This window comes from Halichoeres trimaculatus, unplaced genomic scaffold, assembly GCF_033239565.1.
Source record: "Halichoeres trimaculatus isolate MK-OKI-2021-1 unplaced genomic scaffold, fHalTri1.1 fHalTri1_scaffold_7, whole genome shotgun sequence".
Taxonomy (NCBI): domain Eukaryota; kingdom Metazoa; phylum Chordata; class Actinopteri; order Labriformes; family Labridae; genus Halichoeres; species Halichoeres trimaculatus.
In genome coordinates this window covers 38,058,042-38,085,756 of record NW_027437185.1, presented here as the reverse complement: position 1 = coordinate 38,085,756, position 27,715 = coordinate 38,058,042, and the positions used below count along the sequence as shown (strand labels likewise).

Genomic DNA, 27,715 nt, shown 5'->3' with positions numbered 1-27,715 from the left:
TCTTTTATCCCCAAAAAATATTTTCTGTCATTAGTATGACTAATAATCTTTTAATTTAGAATTTTTGATTCATCATTTTGACTTTTTATCTCATAATTATGACTTTTGATCCCACTATTTTGCCTATTTCATTATTTTGATTTTTTTTTTCAAAACTTAAAATTGTTACGTCACAATTTTTAAGTTTTATCTCATAACTTAGACTTTTATCTTATAATTTCAACATTTTGTCTCACAGTTATGATTTTTTTCTCATAATTAGGAATTTTTATGTTATAATTATGACCATGTTGTCTCATAATTTCAACTTTTTAAATTTTGCTTGAGTGGCAGGTTTGGGCTTCCATAGAAAAGACTGAGACAAAAACTCAAACTGTTCCAAAAAGGAGAGCGTGTTTTATTGCACACACAGGGACCGAATCTTTACATTAAAACTTAAACACTCCTCACATTAATACACTTCAGCTTTTTGAATTTCCACAGAAAGTAAACACAGGTGAGCTGCTGTTCGTTTGTACCATCATAAGTCAAAACGACAGGCAAGTACGTCACACTAATTCAATCAATAACAAGCAGAAGTTGGAGAGAGTCAGCGACTGGGGATCGATAAGCTCATCTCATGTGCTGCTTTGTCTCGCAGCAACGCCGAGCCTCATCGTTCATTCAGCGCTGCTCAACACATCATAAAAGTCATTAATCATTTCCACCGCAGAGGTAGAGCAGAGCCTTCTGGTAGTCTCCACCTGTGTCCTCCTGTGAAGACAAGACCAGTCGTTATTTTAACAAACACAGAGTCTCTTTAATGTTCTGTCGCGACCAGTTTCTACACATGATGTAAACTTGAAGGGAAACGATCAGATCAGTCGTATTTTCCTCGTTAATTATCTGCAAACACACTGCTTGTGTCTGACATTTTTCCCGATGACTCTCGTCCTGCTCAGCGTCGCTCCTCATGCGTGTGGGCAGCTGGAGTGCAGAGGACTGCATCGCCGGCTCCTCCTCTCCACATGTTATTGGAGAGTTCGTCCTTGAGCGGGGACAATAAACCCCTGAACTGTTTGTATTGTCTCTGTCGCTCTCAACAGAATTGTCAAAGTGCCAAATTAATGTGACACAGTGTTGTCATGAATCTCAACACAGTCGCCCTTCAGCTGACTCCCACAGATCCTGTCAGCGGGCCGAGCGTCGGTGCAACCAGAAGAAACCAAAAAGCTCATTTAACCTGCACGGCTGAGGCTGCTTCTGTCGCTGCGTTGGTTTAAAGCTCATTTAGAAAGTTCAGTGTTTGTGTGCATCACGTCTCAGCAGAGCATATCCAAACAGAGGAAAACTCTGATCGCTTCGTCCTGGGAGTGATCACATGGCGTTAATGATGGAGACAGGAATGTGTCACCAAGCCTCACTTTAACGTCGCCCCGTGGCCACAGCACCGTGGAGAATCTGCCTGTGGCGCCGAAGGTGCTTTTCCCAGAAGACCATCATTAAAACGGGAGCGAATGTAAAAGTGCTGACAGGACGTCGAGATGCACACAGGGTCAGCTGACACTCCTCCATTTTCCAGGCTTTCCTCCATGGAGGTTTATTATTTCTTAACCTCTCTGTGTTTTAAAAAACAGAGAAGTTATTTCTCTCTGGAGTCAGGAGCAGAGGGAGAGAAAAACACAGCGGACAAAATATCCTGGAGCTAAAATCAGAAGCTAACTATTCTTGCAGCATCAATTAATTTAAAGTCGTTACAGTTAGTCCACGCTTCGGATAAGAAAAACTAACGGGACAGAAATGGCGCCACCTTTCAGTCTAGTAGCCTCCGGTGTTGTGCAATGCAGCTGATGTATATTGAGGAAATATGCAGTACCTCAAGTGTCCACTAGAGGCAGAGGAAGCTCACTACGCCCATGTTGAAACGCCAGTTTTTTATGTTTTAAGTTATATTTTAAAGCTTTTAACCTTCATTTGTAAAGGAAACCTAGAGAGAGCACAGTGAGGGGTGAGGGAAAACTTGATTCACTTATGTTTCTTTTCTTTTTAAAAGAAAAAATTGAAATCAGGATTTTTTCGTTTAAATTTAAATTCTTGGTTTCGGTCTTTGTTGTTGTTTATAAGCAGAAAAAAAACACTTATTATGTCATATTGATATTTTATCTAAAAATTATGACTTTTTCTGTCATTGTGAGAAATAAATATCTTATACTTTTAAAATTTTATTTTTATAATTTTGACTTTTTAGTATTTTTATTATCACACATTGATCTCACAATTTTGACTTTTGTTTTTTATAACTTTGACTTTTTATCTCATAACTTTGTATTTTAATTCATAACTTTGACTTTTTATCTCATACTTATGAAGTTTTATCTCATAACTTTGACTTGAATCTCATTATTGCAACTTTTTATCTCACATTTTTGACCTTTAATCTCATAACTTTGAATTTTATTTCATTACTTTAAAAAATTCGAGATCAGGATTTTTTGTTCAAATTCAAATCCTTGGTTTCAGTCTTTGTTTTTAAGCTGGATTGAAAAAAACTACCACTGTTCTCTCAGGAACTTGGAGAGTAGCATGAAACAAAGAGCAACGTGAGTTAGCTTTCCGCTAACCAGGTATGTGTCAAATACCCCTAGTTAGCTTATCCTAAGATGCTAAGTCAAGTGCATGGCTCTCGAGTCTCTCCCACGTAGAAACGCGATGCTACAGGTGGTTGCTGGGCTAGAGAGTGTGTTCACGTGGTCATGATCGGAGGCTGTAGGTGTGGGCTGCTGCTGGCACTGAGCCAAGGAGGAGGAGCCCAGTTCTGAAGTTGTGTTTACGAACAAGACCCAAACTTTAAGATCTTTATCTCCCTGAGGACAGTGTGTAAACATGTTTACCTTTACTGTGAAGATCGAGGTTGTTGAATGGGTGTTAATGTGGTTCAGGATACTTCTGAGCGAGCCCCAAGTGGACACCTGAGGAACTGCAGTTTTTAGCAAACCTGCATGAGCTTAATTTTTCTGCTTGAACAGCTTATTTCTTGATTTGTAGACCTTACACTGAGGTTTAATTTGTTTGGTTTTTGGCCAAAAGTTATGATAGATGTTAAAAGTTAGCGCCATGACTGATTTTACTCGGAGGTGGTTATTTTCTTCCCTTATTTTCTTACGTCTACTCCACACTTTTGTTTGTTTGTTTTGTTGTATTTCTTCTCCTTCATGGGTTAAAGATGGGACATCATAGCCGTTAAGATGCTCCATATTTCACTTTTATCCGTACAGCAGCTGGTAATTCCAGTCAGAGCCAAACCTCGGCCCCAGAGGTGCAGTAGTCAGTGAAACATCGCCCTCGCTGCATATAAATGTGAAACACCAGCTTTAAATATGGCTAATAAAAAAGAATTCATAGAAACTTGTGAAATAGTGTCACTGGGAAAATTACTTCTTCAAAAAGGGAGGTTTAACAATTTCTACTGGATTCATTAAATGCTGTTTAATAATATCTGAAGTATCTGTTTCATAGTTATCTGGCAATAACCCGTATGAACATCTGGCCTCTGTAGAATAGATCCATTCATGAAGCAGTTTCATCAGGCGTTTAAAGCAAACCACTAATCTCTCCATCACTGGTATGAATGGTGTTCAGACAGAGTGAGCAGTGAACACCCAGCTGCTGCTTTAAAAGGTGCAGAGCCTCAGATGAGTCTGTTTGGAATATTAAGCAGATGGAGTGAGGAGCGCTAACAGTGAGAGGAGGGACTGAACGTTAGCCGCCGTACCTGGATGGTGGTGTACAGAGACACGCCGTACTTCTTCTTAAAGATGGCTCTGATGTCCAGCATGTCCACCTCGCTCCTGGACACCATTATCCTCATCAGGGAGTCGTCGTCAGTTCCAGCACGCTGCACAAAAACAACTTCCTTTAACAGCTGGAGGCAACACTCAGAGCAGGGGTCTGCAGCCTCTACTTTCATTAGAGACGTTTGGCCTCAGTTCACCTGGATTAAAGTCAATCCAGAGCCACAACATCTACTTCACCTTCACAACAAAGATGATAAAGTGAATTTAATTCTTTACCGGCTGAAAACAGCTCTGTTTCACTTATCATACAACAACTGAAAGTATTTTATCTGCTCTCTCCTCTTTTAATTAAATTAATCATTTTTGATGTTATATGGTATGATTTCATGCAATGATTCTATTATGCCTACTGTGATTTTATTTATTTCAGCTGTAAAACCCTTTAAATTGCCTTGTGAATGAATTGTGCTCTACAAATAAACTTGCCTCACACAGAACTAATCTGGTGAATACCTATCTAAATAGTTTTTTGTATTTATAAAATTGTACATGTGATGCCTTAGTCTTTGAGTAAAAAAATGGCAAATATTTAGAAAAAAACCCTGAAAAATTTGTTTTTAAATAAATTTCATAAATATGCAAAATGTATGAAGTTGCATTAATTAAGAAAAAAATTATAATTAAATTAAATTAAATTAATTGTTATGTAATAAATTTCATAAATGTGCAAAATTTATGAAGTTGCATTAATTAAGAAAAAAATTAAAATTAAATTGAATGAAATAAATTGTTATGTAATAAATTTCATAAATTTGCAAAATTTATGAAGTTGCATTAATTAAGAAAAAAATTAAAATTAAATTAAATGAAATAAATTGTTATGTAATAAATTTCATAAATTTGCAAAATTTATAGAGTTGCATAAATTATGTATAAAAATATTACAAATTAAATTACAAATTTTTGAAATTTAAAAAAATTGCAAAATTAAAAAAAATTATAAAATGGGTGAAAATTTCAGGTTTGCAAAATCTTCAAAAAATTAATTTCTTTCTTTTCTTAATTTAAACAATGTCAAAAAAAATTAAAAAAAAATTTGCAAAAATAAAAAAAAATGAAATGTATAAACTATTTTAAAAAAATGAACAATTTTAATAAAAAAAATGCAAAAAAAAAAAAAATCTTTTTTTTCCTAAATTTTGAAATAAGTATTGAATTTGATAATATTTATTGGTTATATTGTATGTTGATGTTGTAGGAGGTGAAGTAGAGCGGTGGCAGGCTTTATTGACAGATGGGATGAAGATTTAGTTCAACTAAATGTTAACGCAGGATTTTATTTAGTGTCAGTGTCTTTAATCATCAATACCCTCTGGAAGAAAAATAACTATTCTTTATTTCAATAAGATTTTTCTAAAGCTACAAGGAGCCACTGCAGAGGAGTCAAAGAGCCACAGGTTGAAGACCGTTGGTCTAGACTTAACTTCTCTTTCTCACTTTTTTTCCAGTAAGAAATGTTCTTAAACCTGTGTTTTTGTTTTTGTTTAGGGATCAAACCAAACAAAAACCCTTCCATTAAAACCAAGATGAGATGTGAAGACCTTAACAGAGCTGCTGATGCACGCTGACACCTACCCTCATTGATTTGTACAGGCTGTCAGCGAAGAACTCTGGTACACTCTTCACACACTGCACTGTGAGGAGAAAACACACACACACACACACACACACACACACACACACACACACACACACACACACACACACACACACACACACACACACACACACACACAGAGCTGTGACAGGTTTCTGTGTGACGCCCGGTCCCTGCAAAAGTAATCTGACAGTGTATTATCCCCGACTTCTTCTCTCCAGTGTGTTTCGGCGGCACAGGCACATCAGAAACAGAGACTTAATGAGGAGTCAGGTATCATCCTGATGAATCTCTGGGCTTACCAACAGCCAGCAGCAAGTTCTCCAGGTTCCCTGTGGTCTCTCCTTTAATGCTGTCCTCCATATCTGAGCCCGAGATCTTTTTATAGGCGTCGAACACTGAGGGGACAATGAAAACAACAACAACACTTTTAACGTCCTCTTAGGGGGTGACGGAAACTCTATTCTCTGTTAAAAATGCTGCTATAACAGGCGCTGAAGTTTGGTCTGATGTGCGATTATGTGTTGACAGAAAAAGATTAAGATGTATTAAAAAAATGAAGCTTATAGCAGACGATTTATGACGTTTTATAAGAAAGAAGAAGCCTGGCTCCTTCCCTTGTTTAGTATTCTGCTGAGTTTCACTTTCAGTCTTTTGTTTCCAAAAAACAAGTCGTACCGTTTTCCCCTCTGACCTCTGGCTCGGTGTAAAGCAGCTTCTGCCCTCAGGTCTAATGCTGCTGAGTTCACGCTCGGTGTTTATCTCACTCCTACAAACTCTGGCTCTCAACTCTCTGTGTCATGATCTCACCTTGTGGGTTAAAATACGTTTTGGAGACTTTAATCTCTGTGCATGTTTCAGCTCCACCTAAACGTTGGTGTTTTGTTCTGACGGTGCAGCAGGGATGGATCATTTTGGTTGAAGCATGAGAGATAGCGTTGGTTTGTTTAAAACTTAAGACACCTATAATCAAACTGTGCTAACTGTAGCCTTAGTAGGGATGCAGGAAATGGGATTTTTTGGCTACAGCTGATATGCCGATATTTAACCACTCATTTAGCCGACACCTTTTCTGTGCAAATAACTGCAGAGATCATCAACTCTCTTGTGTTTTGGAAGTAGCATATTGTTTTATGGTGATCTTTACTCTGGCTTCCTGTTTGTAAGAGGATAGAGTTTAAAACCTCCTGTTGGTTTACAAAGCTCTGAATGGACTAGGGCCAAAATACATCAGTGATCTTTTGATCCCGTATGAAGCATCAAGACCACTAAGGTCTTCTGGATCAGGTCTGCTTTCAGTCCCCAAAGTCAGAACTAAACATGGAGAGGCAGCATTCAGCTTCTATGCTCCAAATATCTGGAACAAGACAAGACTCACCTTTTTACAGCTGCCTTTATAAGAGCATTTAAACAAATCACTTTTTTAACTGCACAACTCTGCAGCTCTGCACTGTGACTTTCACTCTTGTATCTTAAAACCTGTTTTAACATTTTTGTTTTGTTTTGTTTTATCGTGTCTTAATATTTCCAAGCTGCTTTTAACTGAATTATAATTGTTTTCTTGTAATATGATTTCTCTGAAAAGCACTTTTAACTGGCTAGCTGAAATGCACCACATAAATAAACTTGCCTTACCTATGGTGCATACTCCTATCTCATTTGGACCACAGTATCCTTGTGGCTCAGCTAAGCCATTTAGTAGGTATTGGTGGCACGGCATTGCAGTGGTTGAAATCATATCTGGCTGATAGGAGCATGAGTGTAAACCTTTGTAACTCAGAGTCCAGCCCTGCCCCTCTGCTGTACGGGGTACCACAGGGGTCGATTTTAGGGCTCCTGCTTTTCTCTTTGTATTTACTGCCCCTGGACTCTACTCAAAGCATGGCATCTCTTTTCACTGCTACGCTGACGATAGATATATGTGCCGCTGAAAAAGAATGACACTTTCTCTTTAACACCTCTTCTAACATGTCTTGAAAACATCAAGGCCTGGATTTCTTTGAACTTTTACATTTTAATAAAAAACAAATAGAGGTGATGCTATATGGTCCTAGTGGCCCTTGTGAGCCCCCTACTGTCCACTTGGGCCCTTTGGCAGATTATTTAAAGCCAACAGTGTCCAACTTGGATTTTAAGATGGACAGTGATTTTAAATTGAATCGGCAGATTAGCTCAGTGGTAAAATCCAGGTTTTTTTCACATCAGGCAGCTAGCTAAAGTGAAGCCTTTTCTTGCACAGCAGCGCTTTCAAACAGTAATCCATGCTTTTATTACATCTCGGCTGGATTACTGTAACGCTCTCTACCTGGGAGTCAGTCAGGGCTCCCTCGCACGTCTCCAGTTGGTGCAGAATGCAGCTGCTCAGCTTCTAACTGGAGCACGTAAGAGGGAGCACATTACTCCCATCCTGGCCTCCCTCCACTGGCTGCCTGTGCATTTTAGAGTCCATTTTAAGATTCTTTTATTTGTTTTTAAATCTTTAAATGGTCTGGCCCCCATGTACCTCTCTGAGCTCCTCCATCCCCACGCTCCTTCTCGGTGCCTCAGGTCAGCTGACCTGCTGCTCCTGGAGGTACCGAGGTCGGAGCGTAAGCTCAGAGGGGACAGGGCTTTCTCAGTAGCTGCACCCAAGTTGTGGAACAAGCTCCCTCACTGTTCGCTTATAAAACAAGTCTTTAAACCCATTTTAATTCTTTGGCTTTTAACCCAGCTTGAGACTCTGCTCATGTTTTAGTGTTTTATGGTTTGTTTTAGTTTTTATTAATCGTTTCATTGTTTTAAAATATTTTTAGAACAATGCAACAAATATTTTACTATGTGCACCTTTGTTTTATTGATTAATTTGGGTTTTTTTTTACGTATTTATTCCTGCACTTCTTTAAGTACAGCACTGTGTTTCAGCTGAGGCTGTTTTAAAGTGCTTTATAAATAAAGTTGGGGTGAGTTGTTTTGTTCAATTCTTGTACAAAATAAGAAAAATATAATGTGAAAGTGTATATTTATCTATGCTGATCGCTTTCAAACCAAAAAAAATCCAAAAGATAAATCCTGCTTGAAAGCTGGACGACGCTCTTCCTGAGAAAATCATAACGTTACCCACAACCAGGACAAATTTGGCCAATTTCACAATTAACAGTCAGTAAATTTAACCTCTGTTCAAAGGGAACATTTCAGAAGTGCAACTGTTCAGCAGTTAAACCCAAATTAAATAAAATGTTTTACTTCGGTAAACAGTTAACGTGCCTAAAGTAGTCAGACTGACTAACAGACTGCCGCTTAAATTCAACTTTAACTTATAAGAGGAGCCACATATGGGACGACTCAATCTGGATTCTGCAAACAAAATCACAAAAAGTGTAAAATATTTGCAGCTTCAGCCCATTGTTTTATCAGTTTATTTTATCAGCGGGATTCGGTGTGTTTTCTGATATCTGATCATTTATTTTTTAGCTAATATCAGCCGATACCGAAAACTTAACAGATTCATCAGTTTAATCTTTGAGTGTATTAAATTTATGGGAAATATTTCAATAAACTTTTGTCAAACCAACCCACTGTGATTTATCTGACATTTTGAATTTAGTTGCAAGAGATATCAGCTTAAAACAACATTTATCAGTTTGACGTGACTTCTGGTGTGTAACTTTTTTTAACAATGCTCCTTGCAAAGAAAAACTACCAAGTAGTACATCCTTCCTTCCTTCCTTCCTTGCTGACAGCTTTTAGAAATGTTTCTCTGCCTTCACATCAAACTGAACTGACAGGAAACACCTTCTCTCTGAACAAAGTGAGAGCTGTGAATTGTTTTCATCTTCCTCTGTTTTTAAAAACTCTGCCGACTGCTCGTCACTTCTCTGCGTACTGAAAGGAAACATTACTCCTGCTTTAATAAACTCGCCCTGATGTCTCTGTTCACCTCATTACTTATGATCACGGTGTTGGAAGATGGAGGATGAGGATATCTCAGGGAGAAACTGCGTCTTCTGCTCCGTGTCTGAACAGCCTGACCTTTAAAAAGCTGAGTTATCGCACACTAAGACAGAACACGGGTGGATAATGTTCGCACGGCGTCTCTAACCTTCTCTTTTATTCAGCATTCAGACTTCATATCACCAACATACTCTGGCACAGACACACTCACCTTTCCTCAGATGCTCTGCGCTCCTGTTGCCAAGGATGGTGATAAATTTCTCCTCGTCCGTGCCAAACTTTCCCTCCCCGGCGGCGTACAAGTCCTGCAGAGGCAGATTGTGCATTCACACACACACACACACGCGCAGTAACCTTGTGTGGCTGTGATTTATTCAGCGAAGGAGCAGGAATGAGAGAGCACGTGTGAGACCTTGAGCGGTGTCGAACTGCTAATAAAGTTTGATTTTCTCAGCTCTCTTTGTGCCTCGTAAAAACCCTGAATGTCGGCTTCTATTTGGAAGATTCACTGATATTTTGTTGAGACGGTTGTCGTTAACCCCGTTTGATGTTCAGACAAGAAGGATCATCATCATTGGCTCCCAATTCACTGCTCAATATTCATCACTAAAAACGGTATTAAGGAAGATGATGATCTGCGCTCAGAGGTTTGTGTCATGTCATTATTTTATTTACTGACTGTTCCTGGAGTTAATTAATCTTTAATCATTCGTTTTTTATTATTTAGGCTCCGTCGAGCGACAGATAAGTCAGGATCCAGCTCCTCGAAAATAAGCAGTAAAGAAAAATAGATGGATGGATAGAAGAAGAAAGAAAGTGTCAAACTGTTTTGAGGTTTCACGTTTTAAAAAAAGAGTCTGGTAATTTGAGAAATGTTAATACATTCTTTTTTTAGAAGCAGAAAAACACAAGAATGCAGTTCTTAGTACCTTGATGTTTCAAAATGCTTTTTAAAAATGTATTTTTTCTTTGGCATCTTTCATTTTATAAACGATTCTGTACCATTCACTGCTTTAGAGACTGTGAGGGATTCTGGGAGAATCTGAGTGGAGCTGGGTGACAAAAATAATACTTTTTTTCTTCTTTCGAGAGTCTAATCACTTCCTGACTCTACCTCCTGACATATTTTACAATCCCTGAAAAAAATACACGAGAACGACAGCTGTCAATCATCGTTAAACGTGACGTAAAACCTCATTTTTTATCTTGTATAACTAATGAAAAGAAACTTTTCAGAAAAAAGAGGACTTGGATACAAGACAGCCAAATGATATCTTCAAATCACCACAACAATCAGACGTGAGAAACATTTCTACCAGGTGTATTAATTTTTTGAAGTTTGACCACAGCCCATCTGGAATGACTGGGGAGATGGATTTTTTAACCTATACTGCAGACAGCCACCAGGGGGAGCAGTTTTTGTGGAGACCTCACTTCAAGCCGCGCAAGAGGACGTCCATTTTTTTTTTTTTTACAGTCTATGATCAGGACGTTTCTGGGCGGAGAGTAGGCATGGTTGCATCAGCCAATCACAGCACGCCTAGTGCATGAGTGACTTGGCATGTTGATTAGCGAGTGGAATAAGCTACTCACAGCGGCTACGATAGCGGGTGTAGCATGGAAGAAGAAAAACAACCAAAGTGAAGCAAAATTCCAAACTGATAAAGCTTTTTCCTAAATGAGGGTGAAGCTTGGAGAGCAGCACGGGACAAAGAGTGACGCGAGTTAGCTTTCTGCTAACCAGGTATGTGTCAAGTACTCATGATTAGCTTGTGCTAACATGCTAAGTCGGGTGCACGGCTCTTGAGTCTCTCCAATGTAGAAACGTGATGCAACAGGTGGTTGCTGGGCTAGAGAGTGTTCACATAGTAAGTGGTAGTCGGAGGCTGTGGGTGTGTGCTGCTGCTGGCACTGAGCCAAGGAAGAGGAGCCCAGTTTGAGTGATGTGTCTATTTGTTTACCTTCAAGTTTTTTTTTGAAACATGGATTGATTTGTTAAATTTCTAATTACAGTATGTAGAAATAAGACGTTCTGAGTGGCAGCGACTTAACGATTAACTTTGTGACTCTGATATTTTGGGAACATATTGCTAAAGCTAAAGAATGTAGAGGCTACTTCTCCTGGTTTATCCATGACTGTTGATTCTGCTTGAAGTTTAAAGTCAAATCAGGGTTGGGTTTTTGTCAGTCTTTTAGTCGGCTCTGGGATTTTCTCAATAAGCTCAAACGAATAGTTTGTAAAGTGAAATATCCATCCATTGTATCCAAAGCTTGAGTTTTCCCCAAAAAGTTGGCCCTTTAGACTTCAGCGAGCCACCGAACGTATTTATAAGAAGTAATTTGTCCCAAGAGCAATTAAAGTGCTAAACTCTTCAATTCAAAAGAAATAATGTCTTATCTCTCCACACTTTGTCATATTTTCAGCTGAGAGCCAGTAATGACGATTATGGCAAAAAAACAGGCGCTATAAGCACAAAAAGCCAAAAGTGGACACAGGCCCTAAATGTTTCAGTGAAAGATTTGTGGAAAAAGAAAGTAATGAATTTTAAAGAGCAGCATCTGCTTAGCGATAATTTTGAACCATAAAGTGTGATTCTGACGTTTGTCCACATTAAGGCCACGGTTTTCTCGTGATCTTGCGTCTTACCTTTGCGTCTTTCTCGATCTTGGCCTCGTCCACTCCCTCCTCCCTGCTCCCCTTCACGGACGAACAGGTGGAGAGACAGAGATAGGTTGACAAACAGTTAGTAAGTAGGTCAGTGTGGATGGAAACACGGAAAGCTCAGACCCACTCTGAGCCCCCGTCAGCCCCCGTCAGCCCCGCTAACCCCTGAAGACGACATCATCCGCAGAGTGTCCCAGAAACACACAGATAATATTTCTGCCTGCACACCTAAACCTCTCATGACTTTGTAATGGCGTCACCAGAGGCTCTCATTATCAGGACAGGAAACACAAGCCCCTCCTCTCCTACCTGCAGGAGGATCACCAGCAGTTTCTGATAGTGCCCCGAGGTGTCACCGCAGATATCTTTCTCCAGCTTTCCGCTGAACTCTGGGAGAAAGAGGAGAAGAGGGACAGACGATTGCTTACACTTCCAGCTCGGAAAAGTCTGCAATCCACCCTCCTGTGCCGTCCTCCGCTCTGCGAGATCTGATTATTGGGCTAAAGACAGCGACGCCTTCTCCATTTCCCAGATCAAATAAAGCAGCCTCTTTGCTTTGGGTCCTCTGAGCCTGTGTTGGTGCTCGTTTCCCACAGAGGACTGGTGCTGTTCAAACGCTGGTGTGTACAATCATCCTGTGCTGATACATACAGGTGTAATGAGAGATTCTGCACCCCAGAGACCAGAGTACTTCAAGTCATCGTAAGGTAGCAGAAAGATCATGCAACATGTGAGCTGACACTCAGGAGAAAAAGCCTCTCAGTGATGGAAAATTGTTTTTTAAGCCTTAACTCAGAAAACAGCTCTTTATGTGATCTCTGGTGTTGAAGAGGAATCTGCAGAAGTGTCTCAGGAGAAAGATAACGCCTCACCGCAAGAGCCGAGAGAAATTAAACATGACGCCCTGCTCTCTCGGGAAGTAAGAAAATGTGATGTTTTGCAGTAATCAGTGTTTAAACTGCACAGAATCTCAAAGGTGCTGTTTTTAATTTGATAAAATCATAACAGTGGTTCAGTTTTGCATTGTATTTTGATTGTGGATTCGACCTTACAACATAGACCTGAACATAAACTGTTGAACACTTATCCCTGACCCAAATCTTAAATATCTTTACAGCAAACGGATGTATTTGCATGGAATTTTTCAGAATTATTGAGTATTTCTAGGGATGGGAATCGATAAGAAATGTTTCAATCCTTCGATATCATTAGCCTTTGTGCTTAACGATTCCCTTATCAATTCCCTGATCAAGTCAGGATTTTCAGCTTGAAGTTTTCCTGAAGAACTGACTTCATAAAGAAATATACATCACTCTCTCTCAGGAGATTCATATTCAGCACATTCAACATGGTATAAATCACCTTATTTACCAAAATAATAAAATAACACAAGCCTGATGCTAACGTAAATGGGAAACTCCATTGATATGCTAGCAGTTAGCATACATCAGTATTACTTCATATCACATCAACTCTTTGTAAAAAACACTGAGAATTTCAAATGTCAAAAGCTAACAGGCTAATGAAAGGCTAATGGCTGACGGGAAGGTTCCAAACAACTTAAACCATTGCTATAACCACTTTGAGACACTAGATGGCCTACTTGAATTATTAATATATTATAACACAGAACATCAACGTCACATTGTGTGAAATTTTTACCTGTTTCTGTTTAATTATGTCCAGAAATATCCAGACTCAGGGATATTGGTAAAGTGAGGATTTCCCATCTAAGGAAAATTTCTCAACATCTGTAGAAAGCATTGGCATGAAATTGAAACCACTGAAGTTGAATTCCCCAAAGAAAAACTCTGGGTATATATCAGATTTCCTTTCTTTGCATCTAGGGCAGTATTTCCCTTTGCATAAATCAACTGTGCATCAAATAACTACTAAACTAAAGGTAGCATGTGTTATCAACAGGAGAATCATTTTCTGGTAAGAACAAAACCATCCTCTCCATCTATAAGATGTTAGCAATCATATTTTAATGGGTTTGTGATCTCAAGTGATGTTTAAAGCCTTCTTCATTACAGCATGTGTTTATTTAATGGGTTATAGTGCTTTATAAGAAGAGCAGAAGATGTTTTCAGGTATGCCTTCCTGAGTTTCTGGTGTCTGAATACGCTAATTTCTGGGTCAGATGTTGTGATGGTGCAACCAAAATGCTAAACCGCAGTCTACTATGGAGCCAAAACAATGACTTTAATGTTTGGTATTAATAAAAAAATTGGCGTTGAAAACATTATAAAACTCAAAAAAAAGAAAAGACCATTGAGTTTGAAAAATGCAACCCAACTTTATTTGTTAAGCACTTTAAAAACAGACACTGTTGACCAAAGTGCTGTACAGATAAATTAATTAATCAAAATTAAATTAAATTTAATTTAATTTAAAAAAAGTGCCAACATGGGACAAAAGAAAAATTTCATGTGAGATGCAAAATTTTTTTTTAAATATATAAAATAATTAAAACACTGTTAAAAGACACCTAAAGGGCGATAAAAAATTAAATGAATAAAATGTATAAGTTGCCGAGGTTAAAACTCAGACATGAAAGGTTTTACATTATTTCACTTTTTTTAAAATTTTGCATTTTGATTTTTTTGAATTAAAATCATATTATATTTAAGTGATGTGTCATGATTCATCAAAATATGCAAATAATATGCAAATTATATCTTTCCTAGCCCGCCCTAAGCCCTTCCCTCCACGACAAAAGAGAGACAGGAAGTTAAAACTGAAAAAAGACAGTTAGCAAAAAAGAAAGTGTGATCCAAAAAGAAAAACAGTGAAATTATAAACTGTAATTGTTCAAACAGTGACATTAAATAAATACAGTATGATTTTAATTCAAAAACATCAAAATGCAAAGGATTTGTTAAAGGTCCCATATTCTGCAAAAATCACTTTATTAAGTCTTTATTGAAATGTGTGGGTCTTTGTCTTTCCTCCCAGCCCACAAATGTGATAAATGTGATATTTAATGACCAAACCTGTTCTTAGTAGAGCTTGTTAATGTAAAATCCTGACCTAAAACCAGCTGTTTGGATTTTGGGGATTTGCTGACATCAGCGATTCCCTTTTTTGACCAATCAGGAGCAAGTCTGACCTGATTGGTCCACCAGAGCAGATACCCTTGAATCCCCTCCCCACTGCTGGAGAGAAATCTCTCCAGCAGTGGGGAAGAGAATGCCAAAGTTGAAGAGCCATCACTGCTCTGTTTTTGGCTGTAAACAGCCACATAGCTCCATGCTCAAGCTTCCCATCTCAGAAGAAGACAGACTAAGTGTCTAGAGTTCATTTATCAGGAAATGTTCCAGCTACACTCAGTAAAACTGAGCATGTGTGTGCTAGTCACTTCACGGCCGACTGCTTTTCCAACTTTGGACAGTCCAACAGAGGGCTAGCCAATAGACTGGTCCTGAATCCAGGCGCATTACCAACCATCCTCCAACAAACCTGGGACCCTGGAAATGTGAGTATTTTAAATGCTGTGTGCTGTGGAGCAGATGGAAGAGCTTTTCCTCAGTGTCCCCCCTGTCTCTGTGTTAGCTTCAGGATGCTAACTTTAGCTGCAGTTAGCCTGTTGTTTTAGCCTGTAATGTTACGGTAAACCAGCTTCTCTGTTTTCTAAACATTGTGCACTCGGAGCTCGTGGCGCCGCTCTCAGTGACGTGGAAGAGCGGGGCGGTATCAGCGGTGGCTTATTTACATATGAAGGCCACGCCCACTAAATCAGAGCGTTCTGAACAGAGGGGCTATGAGAGCCTGGAAACAATGCTGCTGTGCTTGATTTATTGGCTTTTTGGACCAAAACATGTTACTACCATTTAATGAAGACATCAATGATCCATATTAAACTGCAGGAAAGGAGCAGGAGATGGGAACTTTCAATGTTTTGTTATCAATGCCACTTTTTTTCAGTGTCAAAGGTTCTTTGCTCAGTTTCAGGATGTTTTTCAATGCTAAAATCAATTTCTAATACCAAACATTACAGTTATCGTTTCGGCTCCATAGTCTTCGAAACATTCAATTGTGTTCAAATAGCTATTTCCAAGATTTCTCCTCAGTATGTGACTGAGAAATCTTTTGTTCCTGTCTTTCACGCCTGAGAAAGTCACCTTTCTTGTAGACTTTGATGATATCTTTAATCTGTTCCCCAGTCCTGGAGGCCAGGATCTCAATCAGCACGTCGTCATCGGTCCCTGCGCCCTGGGAGCAAAAACACAATATAAGGATGAACTGGATATGAGGAAACACGGCTTTGTGTGGCAGCCGGTCCTCAAAGCAATCTTATCTCCACTTATTATATTCATCTCTGGGCTGGTAAAGAGACAAAAGCTAAAAACAGATAAAGAAAAGGATGAAACAGTAAGAAGGCGTGACATTGGAGGATAAACTGAGTCAGCTGGAGTGAATTAGCTTCAGGGTTCAGTCAGACTTCCAGGATCATTCTGCTCTCTTTGCTGCAATTAACCTCGCAGTGAAATTTATCAGAGGAACTCGAAGAAAAGGAGCCGTAGGTGTGATGGGCGAGAGGAGGCCGAGTCCTTAATGCTTTGCCTTCACTTTGATTGAACATTTCATTTTGCACTCGTACTGCAAATGTAAATGTGATTAAAGTGTAATAAGAGTAAAGAAAAATCCATCTGTAGCTTATTAGAGGATCAGGAGCCGGCTGAACCTTTTTGTCCTCAGGCAAACTTCCCTCAAACTTTATGAGCCTTCAGTGTGATATAAAGAGCAGCAGAGGACTGTACGTCAGACTGAAGAGGAGAAAAGTCTGAATATCTCTGCTATAAAAACAAATTAGCCAATAGGTCTGAGCCGACAGCGCCGGTTATATGATATAGCTCTATATTCAGTGTGACAGCCGTATTCGTCTGAGCCGCATTACAGGAGCAATGAAAGAAGAAACGCAGAAATACCGTCATGAATAAAAGACTGAAACCATGATAGGAGCAGGGCCATGCCTCAAACAGACAGTAGCTTTAACCTTTGTATCCAATGGATACACGTCTGACACACACACACACACACACACAGAGGCAAAGTTAACTCTGCTATGACCCAGATCACAAACTGAAATCTGTAAACGATACTAAGTAAATACAGGGTTAGTATCGCCGATACCGATACTGATACCGATACTTTTTAATATTAAAGGCTGATGTATCATCACACTGCTAACCTTCAGGTGTTTTGTTATTTATTTTATTTATTTTTTTGATTGTGATGTTAAAACCTAAGACAGAATTTGGGCAAAATTTAAAGGTGACTACAAAATACTTTAGTGTCATAATAAAAATGTATGTTTAGAAACAATAAAAGAGTAAAAAAAATAATAATTTTTAAGGTAAAATTATTATTATTATTATTATTATTATTATTTTATTTTATAATTTTTGAAGACTGCAGTACTAAAATTAAAGTTCTCCCATTATTGAGCTGTTTTTTTTTTTTTTTTTTAAATAATATTAAAGCTTACAGAATTTTTTCACTAAAACAAATGTTATTAAAAAATATATTAATTATATCCAATCAAGTATGACTTATATGATATTTGGTATGTCCGTTTCAATTTCAGAAAGGTTTTTTTTATTTTCTGTAGTTTTTTTTTTTTTTTTAGCTTTATGTTATTAGTTTGTACAAATTTTATTCGTGTAAGGTTGTGTGTTCTAAATATATCTTTATGTTTCCTTATTTTCATCTTGTTTGCACGATGTTTGCTTGTTTCCCCGGTGCCGCAGCAGAGCATCGATCTTTTTACACTGGTATCGTTCAATATCGATACCAACGACGCTGGTATCTATATTATCGATATTCGGATCGATCCGCCCACCCCTAGTTCAGGATGAAAAAGCAGTTTAAAAAAACCTGACTTCACCAGAATACCTCAGAGATATAAAACAGTTTATTTCTCTGCAGTTAAAATAAAAATAAACCTTTTCAGATTTTATCTTTGGATATCACAACACCTAAATGACTGCTGATTCTTTTCTGGGGAACAAATCAATCACTTCTTTTACTTCTTTAAACGTCTTTAAAGTTAAATTTGGACATTTCTGCTTTATGGGTTGTAAGGTTGTCACTTGGATGTGAATCAGTGACCACTCCACACGGGGTATAGCTCCTGTCTGCACGGCGTGCTGTTAAACCCGTAGGCCAACCAATCCCCTGAAAAGAATTCATCATTAGTGTGTTTGATGACCCCAACATCAAATCAAAAGTTAAATAACTTCCTCTTTTTCTTTCAGCTTTACTCTTTTTCTAAAATATTCTGCTCAGGCAACAGTTACTGTTTAAATATTACCCACAACTCCTGTGAGGATTTATTGGCTGATTGTGAAACTTGCAGTAATACAGATGTCTCTTTATGACCTACAAAGGAAACAAGACTCTTGACAGGATAAGGGAATAAATCAGGGCAGTTATATTTAATGTCTGAAGCACTGGCAGGGTGAGGTGCTACAGGAAGTGTGTGTTGCAGCCTTTTTATACGTGACATGTGTTGGTTAAAAGAGAGCAGCGTGAGGTATTCTGTCAAGAAAAACTAATCGCACATCTTCAGGACAAATTCAGCAAACAGCATTGTGTCCACAGGGGGCGCCAAATTCAACTCAAAACCCAGATTCTTCCCATGAGCTTTAAGTGGAATAAAACGTACTGTTTCCACCAGGCAGTCCAGTTCAGATCAGTACAGTTTGGCTCAGGTTGGATCAGTTGAGACCGAACCCGTTTGTACTCCCACAGTCAAGTGCCCCCTAGTGGTAGGTGGAGCAACCATGAGGGGCTAAAACTACTCCTGTATGAATCTAGTGTCAAGCTAAAGCTATAATAAAGTAATCTTTGGTCTTAAAGCTAAATGTTGAAGCAGAGCTCACAGTAGACTGATGATGTGTGTGGAGGCTGCAGACTGCTTTTATTGAATGCTCTGGCTGCATATTTTTCATTAAGTCGATCCCCCTGCATCGAGCTACAATCCACCCCGTACTGTCCAGAGAGGCGATCGGCTGCAATCTGCCATCTCTGCGGGACCTCCAGGACCTCCAGGACCTGCAGGACCCTGAGGTGAGCAGGTAAGATTGTGGTTGACCCTGCTCACCCTGGACTCCTCCAGTCTTTCCCCTCAGGAGACCAAAGCTCTCACCACATGAACCTGATGAATGATGCCTTTACACACTGTTCACGTGGTCTGTTTACATGTTCTCATGTTGGATAATCTTTAAACACAGAGTCAGACTCTGTGCTTGTTTAATCTGCAGGGTAAATAAACCAAATCTGATTCTGATCAAACTTTGAGCGCTGCAGCAGAAACACTTTGCTGACAGTCATGAGATGAAGAGTAAAGATCAGCGAGCCAAAACTATGAACGAATTGAAGTCTGGGAGAAAATAAAAAACTTAATCTTCTAATTAATTGGTTTGTGTCCTTGACTTTGTGATCAATTTTTCATTTAGTTTGATTTTCATCCTTTTAAAATCAAATTAGAAGCTGATGAATAACAACAAAAAAACCACCTCGAGTCTTCAGAAAGATCGAGTCCTACAAATCTGACATTCATTTCATTCTTTATGTTACATGGATGTCACACAATAAGTCACACCTGAGCTTTATCAGGTCAGAAACATGACAGAAAGATAAAAAATTATGACATTTAAATTCTAAATATCTGAAGGTGTGTTGTACAGTGGAGTCCTGCTCACCCTGCCAATCACTACCACCCGCTCATTATACATTAACTGTGCTAATGTTTGCAACCGTCATCTAATGGAGACATTAGCTCTTGGAATCTGTGAGTTTTGATGCTAACTTTGTGTTTTTAACTACTGTTATTACTATCAGTCATTGAATTTTTTAGATGACGTAGCCAAAAGGCTAGAGGGTGGATTTCTACAGCACATTTAAACAGAGAAGAAGAATCGATTTCAACAAGTAAATGAAAGAAAATTTAGAATAAAACAGAGGTGTGAGAAATATAGATACGGCAATGTATAGCAATATTTTACCTCAGATACAATATTAATAAACTCTTAATAAACTCAAGTCTTAACATCAATTTTTGAAAAAAAAAAAAAAAATCTATATCCAAGCAGAGCTTGAAATAAAATACCCACAACTCCACTATGGTAGATGGTGCCTAATAACTACTCCACTGTATTTTGCTAATGGACAAAGGGTCTAACCTCACATTTTACAGCCCTGGGAAGATAACTACATCTACAAAAAGACTCATCTGGAAGAAAATACTGATTTTAATCCTGTGTGGATGGATTCATTTCACTGACAACGTGCTGGATTAATATACATGACTAAAACGTGGAATATAAATACATGTAATCGAACTCAAGTAGTCTTCCAAGGTTTGCAAAATTTTGCTAATTTATTCTATTTCCTTTCTTAAAACTTTTTGAAACTTTAAAACTTTTTGGCATTTTGGCATTTTTTTGAAAAAGTTTAATTTTTTAATTTTTTTTTGTAATATTGTTGTAATTATGATTTACATTTTCTTTTTGTATTTCTTTAAACTTCGACCATTTTTTAAAATTTTTTAAAATTTTTGTAGTTTAATTTTTGTATTTTTTTTGCAATATTTTTGAAATTATAATTTACAAAAACATTGACATTTTTGACACTTTAAATATTTTTGCAAATGTTTGAAATCTCTTTTTGATATATATATATATATATATATATATATATATATATATATATATATATATATATATATATATATATATATATATATATATATATTGCAATATTTTTATTTTTTTTACCAAAAATTTGAAATTTTTGACACGTACATTTTTGCAAATTTTTGAAATTTCTTTTCTTTTTTTTTGCAACTTTATTAAAAAACAAAAAAACAAAATATCACACATACAATTTTATAAATTAAAAAAAGACTTTTCAGATAATCAGGCACTAGGTTTTGTTGTGAAGATAAAGTAGATTTTTTTGGCTTCTAAACGACTTTAATCCAGGTAATCTGAGAAAAACTGGCTCCTATAAAAGTAAAGGTTGCAGACCCCTGCTATAGACTGCATAGTGAATATAATCCCAAAGTATATTAAATATTTTATTTCTAAACATGTTAATATGGGTTTATGTTGTACTGAGCAATTCAGCAAGCTGCCATAGAGATCAATTTTTTCTTTTGTCCTTTCAATTTTGAGTAATACTGTGTGATTTACAAATACATCATTTCTATTTTTTTCTTAGTTGACTGTGTAGAAAATTGCACTGTACCAGAATATTGTGATACATCGTGTCATGAAGTTCTTGCCAACACTCCCGCACACTGTAAAAACAGACTAAACGAGAGGAACTAATGAGTGATTCCTGATGTTTCCGTCTCAGTGATGTGATTTGTGAGCGTGATTAGTTTCAGCTGGCAGATCAGCTGGAAACTCTGCTCTCCTGGCAGACATTTGGACGGGTTGATCACAGGTGTAACTGATATCATTAATAATGGCTGAGCTCCGTTTATGTGGGCCAGTGCTGGGGCTCATTCATTCTGCATGCTGGCTCTCAGCGCACCAGCATGGCATGAAGAGAAGGGGGCGCTCATGAGGGTTTTTAGATCATACGTGTTCCTACTGGTATGACAGGTCTGAAAGCAGATATGGGTGTGAGTATGAAATGTATAAGACAAAGAAGAAAAGAAAAGAGATCAAAGTATGTGACCAGACTATTTAGGAGTTTGTCCCGTGCATGTATAAGCAGTGTTTTCTCTCTCTGGGATATTTTAAAAGTCAAATTTATGATTCACTGAATATCTCTGCTACAGAAAATGTAAAAAAGAAGCCTTTTCACTGTGCTGTTAATTACTATGACTGGAGTTAAGTTTGTGTTTCCTACTCCTCATTTCCAGATATGTAAATCCAATCATCAAGGGCCCGACAATTTCTTTTGTTTTTGCTTTTTGCTGAATGCAAATATGGCTTTTCTTGTCGGCTTGATTGTCTGAGCTTCTGTTTTTTTTAACAACGTCAAATCAAAGTTCAGCTGAAAAGTGCTAAAAAGTATCAAAAGTTAAAGCGTATGAATACAAATATCAACCACAAATGGCATCATATGAGTGTTTGAACTCATCACTTTGACAGTAAACATGAAGATTCACACGAGGAGACTGTGCTCTCTGTTACCTTCAGAGCTTTATGAAGCTGGGAGGCGTCATACGTCGATGGAGGGGTCATCAAGGCCACGATCAGAGTTTCAAACAGCCCCCCGAGCTCAGATTTCAGCGCGCTGACCAGGTCCTGGAGAGAGGCAGAGTTTGTGATGAACTTTCTGTAACTTTTCAGCATTTAGCTTCTGTAACATTTAAAGGACAGAACAAATGAGCTTCAGAGTGTTTCTCCTCCAGTCTCTGTCTTTAATTATCAAACTTTTGGTCGTTAAATGAGTCCAAAGAAAAAGTATCCCAACTTTTAACAAATAAGCACTCAGTAACTTCACGTCTGACAGATTAATTACAAACTTTTCACTGTATTGGTGACATTTTCAGAGAATGATGATAATCCAACGCTGATGCCTCACATTGTTATTCCTGCCTGATTATGTTCACTGACATCTTTCATCCAGAAAACCGTAATGAAGTTGATCATTGTGAGAATAAAAACATCCCTACATGGACGCTCTGGTATCTTTATTTAAACCAGCAGCCTATTAACCCTGTAACTATAACTCATAAGCAACTTCCTCTACATTGATTTCTGTGTGTAATAAATGACAAATCCGGACATCGCTGGGAGCTCCAGGTGAATCGATGCAAACAGCCGGTAATGGCTGATATTTGTGTTACTGATGCTGGTGTGTGTGATTCTCCTCATTATACTTATGACTCACACATTCATCATCAAATTATCAGCTCAATAAATGACTGGGACACGAAAACCCTCCATTACCCTAGACCAACGGTCTTCAATCTGTTTCTTTCTGGAAGAAAATACAGATTTTAATTCTGTGTGGATGGATTCATTAAACTGACAATGTGTGTGATTAATATACATGATTGATATGTGGCAAGACATTAGCAAACAACAAAAAATGATGAGATAAGCCATTATATCAATAATGTAATCAAATTCATGTATTCTTTTGGAAATAGTACATTTTTGCAGATTTATCAAATTCCTATTTTTATCTATTAATTTATCTATTTCTATTTTAAATTCTAATATATTTTTAAAAATTTTGCAATAATGTTTTCAAATTTCAAAAATCTACACAAATTAAAAATGCAATTCATAAAATGTAAAAAAAGACTGAATTTTTTTTTTTATTATTTGGATTTTTTTTTACATTTTTAATTTTTGATGATTTTTTTTTTTTTTTTTAAAGTTTAACAATTTAAAAAATTCTTCACTTTTGCAAATTTAAAATTTAGGGGGAAAAATTACAATTTAGAATTTTTTGACATTTTTTTGATTTTTTGAAATTTCTTTTTACATTTTTCTTTTCACATTTTTAATTTTGGGTGATTTCTATGATTTCTTGCAAATTTTAAATTTTAAAAATTCTTTTCTTTTGCAAATTTTAAATTTAGGGAAAAATTACAACTTAAAATTTTTGACATTTTTTTAATTTTTGGAAATTTCTTTTTACATTTTTCTTTTTAAATTTTTAATTTTTGGAGACAAAAAATTCTTGCAATTTTTTTAAATTCCAAAATTTTTTACTTCTGCAATTTTTAAATAAAGAAAATTTATAATTTTAAAAATTTTGAATTTTTTTAAACTTTTGGAAATTACTTCAAATATATTTAAAATAATACAGTAAGACATAACACATATAATTCTATAAACTAAATACAAAAAAAACTTCTGGTTTATATAATTATTCACTAGATTATAACTTTATGTAGAATATTTTCACACTGTTTTGTCTTTTTTTGCAGATAAAGTAGATTTTGTGGCTCTGGACTGACTGTAATCCAGGTGAGCTGAGGCTAAACGGCTCCTATGAACATAAAGGTTGCAGACCCCTGCTCTAGACCGTGTCTTTTCTTGTTCAATAATGCTGATTTCATTCCATTTCAAAGCCTTAGTTTCTTTCACTATTCAGTCAAAAGTTGCACTGCAGTGCAGACATGACCAACCATAAGTTATAGATAACTCATAAAGAAGTACGAGTATGCATAAAGCTTCCAGGAATACAAAATGAGGCTGTTTAAAGGTTAGATTTTGTCTTTATGCTCTTCGTCTGGCTCTCACATCAGCGCTCATTAAAAAAAGAGTAATCTCAGACCCTCACTGTGTTTTATATCACATTATAGAGCGCACTCCAAATGTGATAAAAGCAGAGTAAGCTCCTGTCTGTGCACATTTTCATTAAACACTATAATCTTCAGATTCTCAATGAGCTATACTTTGACTCCTCTGACGTCTCCTCTTTACTCTCAACCTGTTTCATCTATTTTTATCCCAGGGTGCAATTACATTAGTCAGAGCGCTTTTCAGAAAAAACCCCACACAGAAAGGAAATTAACTTGCTGCTTTCAATCCACAGGTGGCCATAAAGCAACTTGACAGTGTGACAGCGCGGTAAAGTGTTAATGGGCACAGCCTTTGACAGTGGCGGCGCGCTCTGCTCTGCTCTGCTCGCTGGAAATTGCAGGAAACTGGTCTTTCCATCTCGTCTGTGGCTTATTCTCTTGAGTGGTTGTTAAATCTTCCTACAGAATGTCATCTCTCCCTCTGTGGCTCTTAATGACAGAGGACCTGACGTTTCCCACGACTGGATCCCTGGGAAAATCTCTAATGTAGCCGGTGATAATCAAAGCTCGACCAACGAGGAGTGTTCCCGGCACCAAAGGTTCAGATCTAAAGAGTTAAAGCACTTGATCCTCGCTCCGATTGCTTTTCTGTTACACATGATATGATTAAACGCTCATGCAACCTTGTGTAAGCAGCGACGTCTGCAGCACCTTACACCAGGAGCTCTCCACCCGCCAACATGACTCTGACGGGATCAGATCTGGGACTTTAGTCCAACAACAATGTGTTGATATTTGTGCCGACAGCAACCAAAGCATTTCATCACCCTCAGAGCTCAGCATCCAACGGGCTGAAAACAGTCCTGGTGTCAGCGTTTTTTATTGCAGCACTTGTTGAGAAAGTTTTAAAGCACTGCTGAGCTCGTCAACGTCACTTATCCCTCAAAACAAGACACAGCTTCATCGACAACAACGGCGGCAGAGGAGATTATGAATCTGGAGGTCTCTGACAAATAAATAAATTCAGACCAGACAAAAATTGGTCAAACATCAGAAATCTTCTCAGCTTCTTCTCAGCACAAACTGCATCTTTAACCTGTTTTAATGTTTTCTTTAGAAAGCGTTACTGGGCCTTGAACCAGCAGCTTAAACGTGAAAGACAGGAATAGAAAGACGAACCGTCACAGAATTGGTTTTTGGTTTGATGTGATTTGTACGGAAGCTTATTGCATTCACTTGAAGAAAAAAAAACGACTCAGGTTTTCAGAGTAATTTATTCTTCCATTTGTTTTTTGTGGTAATTAATTTTGTTTTTCTGATTAATTTTATTTTATTGGTCTGTTTTTTTGTTATGATTATTATATTGGTTTGTTTTCTGTTATGATTATTATATTGGTTTGTTTTTGTCATTATTATTTCTGTTTTTATGAGTAATTTATTTTGTGGTAATTAATTTTGTTTTTCTGATTTTTTTTTTTTATTGGTTTGTTTTTCATTTTAATTATTTCTGTTTTGATAAGTAATTTTTTTGTGGTAATTAATTTTGTTTTTCTAAATAATATTTTTTTTATTGGTTTGTTTTTTGTTATGATTATTTCTGTTTTTATGAGTAAATTTTTGTGGTAATCAAGTTTGTTTTTTTCTGATTAATTTTTTTTATTGGTTTGTTTTTGGTATTTATATGTCTGTTTTTATGAGTAATTTGTTTTGTGGTAATTAATTTTGTTTTCTGATAATTTTTTTTTATTGGTTTGTTTTTCATTATAATTATTTCTGTTTTTATGAGTAAATTTTTGTGGTAATTAATTTTGTTTTTTCTGATTAATACTTAAACAGAAATAATGATAACAAAAAACAAACCAATAAAAAAAATATTAATCAGAAAAACAAAATTAATTACCACAAAAAAATACTCATAAAAACAGAAATAATTATAACAGAAAACAAACCAATATAATAACTATGACAAAAAACAAACCATTAAAAAATAATATTAATCAGAAAAACAAAATAAATTACAACAAAAAACAAAGAGAAGAATAAATTACTCTGAAAAACCTGAGTTTTTTTTTTCTATAAGTGAATGCAATACGCTTCCCTAGATTTTTCAACAAGAGCAAATAAAAGAAAAATCCCAGCCCTGCTGTGTGAGACTTTAACAAAAGGAGATAATAAAAGGGCGTTAGAGGACGTGAACGCCGTCAGCTCACTCCTGATGGCGTCTCCGTGCTTCAGTGTGTCTGTGCCGATCGTCACCCAGGTGACGGGGCTGAATCAAGAGGACACGGAGCTGGGTTTGACCTTTCACCATCCATCACAGTGACAGCTGACTGTCACCAGCTCTCTGTTTTTATATTCCCAGCGGCTCGCCTCACCTTTCCGTACGCCTTTTTGTACGCCGCTTTGATTTGCTGGCGTTGATCGTTGCTGCGAGCTGCCAGGAGCATGAGGATGGCATCTTCATCCGTACCTGGAGCAGGAAACAAAGACGTAACACCCAGGTTATTACCACTTCCTCATTTTCGAACAAAGGGCTTAAAGCATATGTCAGTGTTTAGAGGCCTGGTCCCTTCAGAAAACTCTGATTAAAGATCATTGACTGTTAGAAATTTCCCCCTACACGAGGAGCCGGCTCCTTAAAGCTGGAGATCAGCCTCTAAAGGTTTGGGAAAGGCCAATAGTCAAAGGATCAATAGCTCCTGAGGCTCAGAAGGACAAACGAGATAAAGTGAGGCGTGTGAAGTTTCCTCTGAGGGATCAAAATGTTGAATTAGTCCAGGGTGATTATGGCAGAAACCCCTCAGGACCTCTAATGACAGCTTTCACCCAGGCCTGCTCCGGTTATCACTGCGCTGCTTTGGGTTTCTCTGTTTGCTTCTTTTCTCTAATTGCTTTTATTGTGAAGCAGACAGGAAGTCAGATAAAAGAGAAAGAAGTGGTGCTGGTCACTCCAAAGGTTGAGTGAGGGTTAATGGCTGCACCCTGCTCCTGTAGTACACCTTTAATTTAATGATAATCATCAGGCTTATTGATTTGTGCTAATGGCCGCAGAGACAGGTTTGGATTTCCTGTTTTATATATGAGCAATTAAAAGACAATTACACAGGCGAGAGGGAGGGGTCAAAGGTCAAGCTATCAAAATTACTCCAACCATCTCACCAAGCCAAGGAAACACTGTTGTTAGAGCAGTTTACATCCTGGTGCTTCACATTTTCCCACTTCCTTTTTAATTAATCATCTATTTTAATAATATCTAGGTTAAGAGCTCTGAGTGATTGAGCATGATGAGGCTGGTTTGACTGACAGGTGAGCATGTTGGCTGCTGAGCTTCCTTTGATCCACCTTTCTGACAGTTTCTGAACAAGCCAGGCTTCAGACACAGTGTTTACAACTATAACTATTAGCCTGCTGCAGAAATCAATGGTTAAGGACACTGAGATGATGCACAAACAAATAAAAAAGAC

The 27,715-nt window shown here is 37.4% G+C and overlaps 1 protein-coding gene across 1 annotated transcript in view; it reads right to left on the bottom strand.

Moving 5' to 3' along the window:
- Nucleotides 1–437: 437 nt before the first annotated feature.
- anxa5a (annexin A5a) overlaps nucleotides 438–27,715 on the bottom strand; it is a 37,480-nt gene continuing 10,202 nt past the window's right edge. Inside the window, exons 3-12 of the mRNA XM_074674249.1 lie at nucleotides 26,627–26,721; nucleotides 22,180–22,293; nucleotides 16,150–16,240; nucleotides 12,335–12,414; nucleotides 12,008–12,058; nucleotides 9,572–9,665; nucleotides 5,733–5,828; nucleotides 5,409–5,467; nucleotides 3,752–3,874; nucleotides 438–753 (exon numbers count right to left, since the gene is read on the bottom strand). Of these exons, the coding sequence (XP_074530350.1) occupies nucleotides 694–753; nucleotides 3,752–3,874; nucleotides 5,409–5,467; nucleotides 5,733–5,828; nucleotides 9,572–9,665; nucleotides 12,008–12,058; nucleotides 12,335–12,414; nucleotides 16,150–16,240; nucleotides 22,180–22,293; nucleotides 26,627–26,721 (863 nt within the window). The 3' untranslated portion in view covers nucleotides 438–693. The remainder of the gene's footprint in view (nucleotides 754–3,751; nucleotides 3,875–5,408; nucleotides 5,468–5,732; nucleotides 5,829–9,571; nucleotides 9,666–12,007; nucleotides 12,059–12,334; nucleotides 12,415–16,149; nucleotides 16,241–22,179; nucleotides 22,294–26,626; nucleotides 26,722–27,715) is intronic.